The 9,626-nt window shown below is 61.0% G+C and overlaps 1 protein-coding gene across 2 annotated transcripts; it reads right to left on the bottom strand.

Moving 5' to 3' along the window:
• Positions 1–765: 765 nt before the first annotated feature.
• Positions 766–5,707, bottom strand: FGF17 (fibroblast growth factor 17; the record flags this gene model as incomplete). 2 transcript variants are annotated; one of them, XM_080675562.1, is made up of 5 exons in its annotated part: positions 766–1,059; positions 2,126–2,232; positions 2,438–2,615; positions 5,454–5,490; positions 5,673–5,707. In XM_080675562.1, the coding sequence occupies 5 exons, from the start codon at positions 5,705–5,707 to the stop codon at positions 766–768; spliced, it is 651 nt and encodes a 216-aa protein (XP_080531688.1). The 2 variants fall into 2 exon arrangements, with proteins under 2 accessions (XP_080531688.1, XP_080531689.1); XM_080675563.1 differs by having other exon boundaries at positions 2,438–2,582.
• Positions 5,708–9,626: the final 3,919 nt, after the last annotated feature.

Below are 9,626 nucleotides of genomic sequence, written 5' to 3'. Positions count from 1 at the left end.
CCAGAGCCCGTGGAGGGAGGGGGTGCCCTGGGCTCCCGCGGCGGAGGTGCGGGCCTCCGGGCCACCCAGGCCTGCATGCGCCCCAGGACGCCCCGCCCCGTCCCGCCCCGCGCGGCCCTGCACCTGCCGGGCCTGGGCGCTGCGCGTCCCCGCGCCTCTCCGAGCGGCCAGCTTGTCCCCAGTGGGGTTTTGGAGTTGGATCCGTCTACCCCTCGCCCCTTCAGATCACCCGTTTGCAGGAAAATGGTTTTATTCTGGGGCTGGGAGCTGGGGGTAGGGGTGCAGGCCTGGGTAGTGGAATGTGAAGAATGGTCAACCCTCTTTTTTCTCCTTTTTTTTTTTTCCTGAAACAAAATCGAAAGTCCCTTCCTACGGTCTGGCCAGGAGGAGCTTGAGGCTGGGGCAGACTGATACCCTGGGAGCAGAGTTGAGAAGAGCCACCTCCCCACAGTCTGCAAGGCCTTGAACCTGCTGACCTCCCACTCAGTTCAGTGAGTCTGTGTCCTCGGGGGGACGCTACAGCGTCTCTCGCGGAACCTGCCACACGGCTGGGGCCCATGCCAGTGTGGGGTCCAGGAGGCGGCCCCGAGGCCCAGCCCTGGGTGACACATCTGCCGTCCAGCTTGGGCGCTGATGCTTGTTGGCCCTCGGGACCTCCTGGGGGCTCTGGCTTCCCTCCCTCCACCCCAGCCCCATCTTTGGATTAGGAAGGGGAGGGGACGACGGGAAGGCTGAGGAGGGACAGCTGCCACCCTGTGTCCCTGACTACGTCAGGGGCTGAGGCCTCCGAGTGCGCTTGGTCCGGCGGGTGGGGGCTGAGCCTACGAACTCGAACTGCTTCTGCCTCTCCACTTGGTTGGGGAAGGGCAGCTGGCCCTCGTAGAGGCGCTTGATGAAGTGAGCCTCTCGCTGGTTCTGGCGGCTGCGGGAGGCCTGGCGGGGCCGGCCCTGCCGCGTGAAGGCCATGAACCAGCCCTCGTGCCTGGCATTCTGGAAGGCCGTGTAGTTGTTTTCCAGCACAATCTCCGTGAACACGCAGTCTTTGCTTTTCCCGCTGGGCTGCCAGGGAAAGAGGGAGAGGAGGGAAGTTTGTCCACCCACCCGTCCTGGCTGCTCTGCCTCATGGGCCTCTTTTAAGACCTTGGAGGGCTGGGACCCCGAGGGTTTCTGCCTGGTGAGGTGGTGCCCTGGCTGGGGAGGCCACGCGGGAAGAGAGGGACAAACTGTGGCTGGAGTCAGACCTGCACTTAAAGGCAGGCTTGTCATTTGGAAGTTGTACACCTCGAGCCAGGCATCCAGCCACGCGGAGCTTCAGTTTACCGAGACGAGGCATAAAGATCTAGGGGCTTGGCGGTTTCCTGCTTAACCAGTGGGCACTCGTACACAAGAGCAGCCCTCGGTGGGTGCATGGCGTTGCTGGGCAGAGGGAAAGGAGGCACCATTCTCTGATGAAAAGAAGGGGCAAACACTTATGGACACCAACTTGTGTCGAGAGCCATTCAAGCAGCCCTTAGACTCTCCAGATAACCCTGATGCTGTGCCCATTTTTACAGATGAGTAGCCTGAGGCTTGACAAAAATAAATATTTTTGTGAGAACAGCCAGAACCGGAAGCCAGGACTGACCAATGCTAAAGAAATGGAGTTCTCCTGCTCAGCGGTGCTGGACCCGCCACCGCGGCGTAGGTTATACTAGCACGCGGGCCCACTAGTTGGCTACACTCGCGCACACGGTTACACTAGCAGGTGTTCCGTGTGCATCTCGCTGGCTGGGTCCGTGGAGACCTTGGGGGAGTTTCTGACCCTGTCTGAATGCCCACTTTCAACCCCAGGGAGCACTGAACCTGCAACACAGAGGCTGCAACATTATGTAGGTGCTGAAATTCTTACTCATGGACGCTGGGAAATGCCCCATGAATCTGAGCAAGGGCCATGTGGACCAGTCAGTGTTCTCAGAGTGCTTGTCAGTCCAGAGGGACTCACTGACACGGAGAACACAGAGGGACAGTGGTGGGTGAGAGCAGAAGAGTCATGTTCCCGGTGACGCTGCAATGGGGATGCTGTTGGCCCGGGGCACCCCACCCCAGGAGGATCCAGTCAAGTGTCTGCTCTGTCCTCTGGCCTCACCTTCCCAATGAGCTTGCCCCTCTTGTTCATGCAGATGTATTTCTCGCTCTCAGCCCCCTTGATGCGCACCCGGCTCCCAAAGGTGTCCGTCTCCACTATGAGCTTGGCTGTCATGAGAGAGAGACTTCTGTCTATGAGGGCTGCAAGCCCAGGGGGTGGAACCCCCCCTCCAACACCCCCCTCCCCCGCCCCAACCAACCTGACCTCTGAACTCAGGTGGGGAACATGGGGAGGCCCTGACACAAGATCTGGGATGAACCAGGTGAAGCTGGCCATGGGTATGGGTGGCCTCAGGTGAGGGCTGGGTCTCACCAAACTTGTTGCCGTCTTCAGCGGTGGCGGAGATGCGACGCCCGGTCACCTGCACGTGCTTGCCGCTGGTCCGGCTGTAGAGCTGGTACTCACGGATCTGCCGCCGGCTCAGCTGGTCGGTCATGGCGCCCTGGTCCCTCACGTACTGGTTAAAATTAGGAGACGGGTGATTCTCCCCCTTTGCGGTTACCAAGGGAAAAATAGTGTCAATTTGCTTTGGGTGACACCACCACTGGTCCATCCAGGGGAGAGGGGTACAGAGGTGAGTATGGCGGGGCAGGCCATTGGTCCTGGGAGGTCGAGGTGCAGGCTGAAGGGGGCATATAACCATGACTTTCTCTGGCCAGTGGGTGAGCCAATCATGACCTCTGGGCTCCCTGTCCAGCCTGCAGAGAGAAGTGCTGGCTGCCCAGGCTTGAGGACTCCTGGTGACAGGGTGCGAACTTGGAGTCGTGACTCTGGGAGCTGGGGGGAGCCTTCAGTTCTGTATCTGATCCCCATATTCTAAGGAGGAGGTGCACAGGCCACACCGCAAATTAGAGACAGAACCCTGTCCTGCCTCTCGCATGGAGCTTGTCACCCGTCCAGAACTCTGGGGCGTTGGCTCTGTTAGCCAGGAGAGCCAGGTTTCCCTCCATCCTCCCCGCTAGCCTTGAAGGACCCCACCCCAGCACATGCGCACACACGCACGTGCACACACAGCGGCTGGTTTGTTAGGGTCACCGGCGAGCATTGTGGGGGCTGTAAGACCCTTGCCTCTAGCTCTGCAGGCCCCTGGAAGCATTTCTTAGTAGCATGTGGGGTCCTGAGCTAGTCCTGCTCCTCTGCCTCTCCCCTAGGTGCTCGGGGCCCTCAGAGAAGCCAGACCCCCTTCCAGTCTTCCTCCCGCCTGCTTGGGTGAGGCTCCGCCTTAGTGGAGGGAGGCCAAGGAGTTGCGAAGGTGCTGTCAGCAATGGTCCAAGGGCTGCCCTTGCCAGGCCACCTGCCTGTGGCACAATGTAACAGAGGCTCGTGGGCATCATGGCCAGCCCTGCCGCCACCCACCCTCTCCTCCAGGAGGGGGGAGGGGCTCTTCTGCCCACACAGCCTGTAAACAAAGGCAGGAGAGTACCTGGTCTCTCCTTAGCCGTCTGCAGCACTGAGCCGGAGAGACCTCTTCCCGCCTCTGCAGCCAGGTGCAGCCTGACTGCACTCCCAGCTGCTGCCGCTGCCTCAGGGCCAGCACCAACGCTTCTCTCCACCTGGACCCCGTGGCCTTGCTGGGACAGCCTTTCCCAGCCCCCAGTCCCTAAGGCCAACCCTCTGGACAGAGCTAGACCTGGACCAGATCTGTTAGGGCCCCTCTCTCCTGGAGGGAGCGGTGGGACTGTTGGCTTTGAGGAAGGGGAGGTGAGGGAGCAGCCTGAGGCTGACAGTGTAACCTGCTGGGGGTTAACCCTTCGTGTGTCACTGCTCATTTCCAACTTCAGCTGTCCACAGGCCAGGACCCCAGCCTAGGAGACCCCAGCCCACCCCACGCGCCTCCCTCGAAAAACCTGAGGCCTGAATTTGGGGTGGGAGACCTGCCTCCCTGCCAGGAGGTGGGGTCTGGCTGGCCCAGGACCCTTGGTGGGGTCTGCCTGCCCCCAGCCCCAGCCGCCTGGCCCAGGTTCAGGCCCTCCGCCCTTCTTGGCGGGCAGCCTCCTTCTGGCCGGCTGTTCCAGGTCAGGAGCAGAGAGGCCCCCCCAGAGCCCCCTCCTCTCCTCATCCCCCTTCAAGCCCTGCACAAAAGCAGCCCCACGCCCCCCCCACAGCCCACAGCCCACAAGTTGCTCTCCCCGCGGGACCTTGCCTGTCCCTTTCATGTTCCCGCTGTGGGGGACCTCCCCTTCCAGGGCTGCAGACAGCTGCTTGTCAGCCGGCCCCTCAAGCATGGCTGTGGTCCGGCCTGCGGCCCCCCCTCCCGGGGGGTGAGGGGGCACTTCAAGGGGGAAAGGACAGCTTTGCCACCTTCCCCGAATCCTGAATGGGGCCTCAGCCAGGCCATAAACGCCAGGCCAGCCGCACCATTGTGCTAATTCCCCTTCCAGAACAGGTTGGGCCCACCCCCACCCCCGCCCGGCCAGGCTGGGGGCTTTCTTCTTGCCTCTCTGGATGTGTGAAGCAAAAGGCCTGGAACGGGGGCTTGAGCAAAAGTGGGAAGAAAAAGGGGGGTGTCTCTCTCTCCCACCCCCCCACTGCTTCAAAGGCAGCCTCTTTCCTTCTCAGAGAAAAGGCATTACCTTCAAAAAAAGTCCCCACTGGATATGAAGAGAAGCGGCCTCTGGCCTGGGAAAGCCAAGCCATCTCCCCAGCGCGTTCTGGACCAGTGCATTTTAATAGCTGCACTTTTATGGAGGATCACAAAAAGGGACCAGCCTCGAGCTGCAGCTGGGCAGGGGGAGGTGGGCATGGGGGGCAGGCTTGGGTGGGGGAGCCTGGAGAAGCAAACCCTGGATCTCGTGTCAGACAACCTCTTTCGGGTTTGACTTCATTGTGTCTGGAGTCACCTGCCCTGGCTGGGCACTCTGCTCCCATAACCCCCCAGGACAGCACCCACCCCCCACCACCAGGACACCTGTGTTGGTGGGAGTGGGGTCAGGAATGGAATATACAGGTGGTTTTGCATGGAAACCTGTCCTCTCAGGTACAAGCCTCACTGGAGCCATCACCTCCGCCCTCTTCCAGCCACTCCCAGCTCCATCCCTCAAGTCTGTGTGGCCTCTGCACTTAGCCTTAGGGTGATCCAGTGTGGAGGGATGGAGAGCGAGTCAGAGACCCCAGGGGAAGCAGGGAGGGTCATGGGAAAGAACACAGATAAAAACCTCAGTCGATCCCCAAATCTGCGGTAGCCCCTTGTCCTACTCCCCTTCAGAGCTGGACCCCCTCAAACCCCAGAGAGAGGCCAGAACCTGCCTCTGTCCAAAGAAAGGAGACTGCCCCTCCCCCTTCGGTGGGTGGGAGGCATGGGGAGAAGCTCGCGGGGCAGGTTGCCTACCTGAGTTTGACAGCAGAGAATCAGTAGCTGCAGGCACCTGTGTGGGGACACGAGGCAGACCCGGGTGTGGGTGCCAGCAGCCAGCCCAGGGCGCACCGGGCGCCCGCCCCCGCCCCCACCCCACCCGCCAGTCCGTGTGGGAGTCCCGGTGAGATTAGGGCTGCCGGAGGCTGGGGATGGCAACAGAACTCCTGTTTGTCCGAAGGGCCGCGCACTTACAGAGTGAAGTTGGGCAGCAGGCGGGCGGCTTCCATCACCGGAGAGGTTTCTTGGGGCAGTGACCCCCCTGCCCCCAAACTCGGGAGAAGATGTGGGCAGTCCCCAGGGTAGAGTCCCAGAGAAGCCAAGGTCTCTTCAAGCCACAGGTTTTCAGGGGGGAGAGGAGGAGAGACAGGGGAAGGGAGGAGAGAGGGGAGGAGGAGGTGGAGGAGGGGGAGGAGGGCGTAATTGGGAGACTGAGGTGTGATGTGTCCACCTTCCTGGCCAGTGAGACTGCGAAGCAGCCACCGGCGGGGCTGCCAACCTCTGGGGCTCCCAGGGCAGAGGATGGGGCTGCTGGAGCCTTCTCAATAGGAGGCTGGCCCTGTGGGCTCCGACCCCAACCCGACCCCTCCTCCCCTCTGTGGGCCAGCTTCTCCCGCCAGGGTTTGGTGCCCACTCCCCAAGGGTGAGCAGCAGGTGTCTGTCTGAGGTGGTGGCGATGGGAACTCCCGGAAGCAGCCTTAGAAGGGGGAGCCTCCCTGCAGGGCAGGGGCGGGCTTGGCCAGGACTGCGCTGCCTGCCGCTGCCTGGCTCCTAGTCCCCCTACCTGCTGTCTGGCCACGGTGACGTCCGGACTGGCAGCAAACAGTGGGTGCAACAGCTTGGGGCCAGGGGTGGGGCGGAAGGGGCAGCTGGGGCTGAGGAGGACCCCCAGGGAGTCCCGAGAGCTGGCCTGAGGTGGGGACAAAGAGCTGGCTGCTAGGGGTGGGCAGTTTCCTCTGAGAGATGGGACAGTGAGGCCCTGAGTGTTGGAGGACCCAAAGAGATAACTAGTGGGTGTCAGAAGGCCCATCACTCGCCATCCCCCAGGGCAGAAGCCAGTCCTGGAGCCTCCGGGACCGGGAGAGTGCCCGGCAGCCATGTCACATGACCGCTGGCCCCACACCGCTCTGTCAGGCCGCTATTGCCCCATTCTGCAGATGAGGAAACAGGTACACTGGTCGGTCATCAGCTCAGAACCCAGCCAGTGAATGGCGGAACCAGGTTTCCAAAGTTCACGCTGTGTGTCTGAGCCTCTGCCCAGACCGGAGGCAAGCTCAGGGCCCCGCCCAGCCCAGCGCGTCCCAATAGCCAAGTCTCCCTGTTCCTTCCACAGAAGGTGGTGATGGTGGCTTCGGTGGGGGGCTGGTCCTGGGGGACCTCTTGGGGAAACCCTGCCTTCACTCACACTCAGCTTGGCTCCCTGAGGGTCTCTGTGCCCCCAGGATTGGAAGAGAAGGGGGAAAGCTGTGCGTGGTTCATTTACCTGAAGAGATGAGTGGGAGGGCACAGCTCTCACCTCCAGGCCTTCTCACCTTCCTGAGCTACATCAATCCACAAAGTCGTCTGCCATCCCTGCCCCCACAGACAACAGAGACCCTCCGCCCTGTCCCCCTCAGCACCTGGCTCCCAGCCCGCCGCCCCAGGGAGCCCACAGGCCTGAGCTGGCCTGGGGAGGGTGGTGGGAGCCCCACCCCTGTATAGCTGGCGGAGTCAGGGTTGGAATCAAATGGGAAGATGTCAAAACTAGAAAGGCTCTTAGTGCTTTTCCATTCATTGATGCGGTCTCAGAGCCAGTCAGTGGTGCGGGGGGGACGGGGGCGGGGGCAAGTACGGGTGTCCAGACTCAGAACATACCCAGCCTGCCCGCCTCTTTGTGTTCACCCAGGCCCAGCCCCCTGAGCATTTCCATTTTCCATATTCCTCCCACCATTTGGGGCCCATTTAAATTCTGCCTCTTTCATGGAAACTTCCCCCATCGACCGCCCCACTTGTACTTGGTGCTGGCTCTGCCCTCGGGGTGCCCGTGCCCTGATGCCCACATCCCCGCCAGCCCAGCTCCCAGGTAGGGTACGACATGCTCCCTCCTCCTGACCTTCATCCTGAGGAGAGGCACAGGGAGGAGACAGCTCAGGCTGGGGTTTGGTGGTGGTGGTGGTGGTGGGGGGGCGGTCAGCAGGGCCACAGCAGTGCCATAAGGAGAGGTGGGTGTGAGGCATTCCACCTAACGCTATCTGGGCGCAAGGCCTCTGAGCCTGAGCCCCGGTTTCTAACCATGGGGGAAAAGCCTGCTGTCACTGGCCAGCCCCTGGCCCAGCCAGGGTCCCCATGGTAACAGATGCTAGCAGTCCAGTTTGGCCTTGGGGTTCAGCCAGGGCACTGGTGCCAGGGGGCTCAGGGGCATGGCTTGTTTCACGGTGTGACATCTTCTGCTCCTTGTCCCTTCCCATTCCACACCTGCAGGCTTGGCTTTTACCGCCACGGAAGGGCCCGTGGTGGCCCCCAGCGGGGAGGCAGCATGGAGAATGGTCCAGGCCTGGCCTCTGTCCCCATCTCCAGGCCCTGGCCACTCTAGGCTGTGGCTGTGTGACCTGTGGCCAGCCCTTCACTTCTCTGGTCTCAGCTTCCCAGTTTATAAAAAGGAAACAACTATGATGCTGTCAAAACTGTCAACTGGGGTGAAGGACACCCCCTTGGGAAGCATCAAATATCCTCACAAGGATGGGGGAGGGGAAAGAGACCCTCTTATGTGGTCCAGACTCAATGTACCTCAACTTTGCCTGACTTTCTCCCTTGACCAGAGGGAGCTTGGAGGAGGGGAGAAGGGCAGGGTCATTAACATTTATGGGGGGGGGCAGCTGGAGGTGATAGGGGAAGTGCACAGTGGTTAATCCTCACTCCCGAGTGACAAGTTCGATCCCCCCAGCTGGGATGTCTCACACCTGTTCGTCCTAACAGCCCCGCTGGTGCAGACACAGCGCACAGAGCCCACCTGCAGACCTGCCACTGGCCTCCTGCTTTGACCCCGGCCCACACTTTTCCTGTTGAGACCCAGAGGAGCTAGGGCTGAGGGTGGGGTGGGGGAAGGGCCCTCAGCAGTGCAGGTAGACCCCATCTTTGCTCTGTGACCCCTACTGCCTGCCCCACAGGGAAGTCAAGTGAGCAACAGGGCAGCTGTTGAGTGCCCTTGTGCGCAGACCCATGGCTGAGCCCGAGGACTGGGGAGGAGTCCCTGCGTGACTGTGTGCTGCCGCTCCTAGGGCTGCAGTGTCGCAGGCATTCTGGGCTCAGTGCTGGCTCCTGCCCCCCGTTTATGACACTTCCGAGCAGCGGTGCTGCCTTGCCCCTGCCTCGCATCCGCAGGGTGGCTGAAGACCAGGGCTCTGGGGCCAGGCCACCTGGGAGTGAATTCTGGCTCCTCCTAGCATCGGTGCGACCTTGGGGCCAAGTTGTTTAACCTCTCTGTGCCTCACTCTCTACACCTGAGAATTAGGGCTAATTACACCCACCGCCAGGCATGGCTGTGAGGACTAAAGGAGTGAGTCCTGTAAGACAGAGCGGTGCCCAGCCCACAGGGTCATCGCTGCAATCCTGTCAGTCTTCTTTCTGTCCAAACCTCCAAGCTTGTTCTGCCGCAGGCCCTTTGCACTCTCTGTCCTGCTCCTGGGACTGTCCTGCCAGCTCCTCGCTTGGCTGGCTGGCCCCTTCCTGTCAACTGCTCCGTCTCAGCAACCTCAGATCTCCTCACTAAGCACTCTCCCACCCTGGACAGTCGCCCGTTTTACTTCCTCCAATGCACTTGAAAGTAATTGAAATTATGTTTGTTGGCTTTTTAAAATTATTTTTGACTTAAATTCTTTATTGTTTGAAGTATTACATAAGTCTCCTTTCCCCCCCATTGACCTCTCCCCGGCCACCCCCACCCCCAGCACATGCCGCCCCCCTTGCCGCTGTCTGTCCATTGGTTATGCTCCGTTGCTGGCTTTTGTGCCCACTGGGCTGTAGGGTACTTGAAGGCGAGGACTTTGTCTTGTCTGCCTGGCATCACTGGGGCAGGGAGCCATGGTAAATGCCAGCTGGCCACCTGGAGCCAGACCTGAACTGTTGTGCCTTTTCATTCTGATGAACCTGAGGTCCGCGGCCCCGTTCTCA

The sequence above is a fragment of the Plecotus auritus genome (assembly GCF_963455305.1).
Source record: "Plecotus auritus genome assembly, chromosome: 6".
Taxonomy (NCBI): Eukaryota; Metazoa; Chordata; class Mammalia; order Chiroptera; family Vespertilionidae; genus Plecotus; species Plecotus auritus.
Note: the sequence above shows the minus strand (reverse complement) of the source record. Positions and strands in the feature narration are given on the sequence as shown.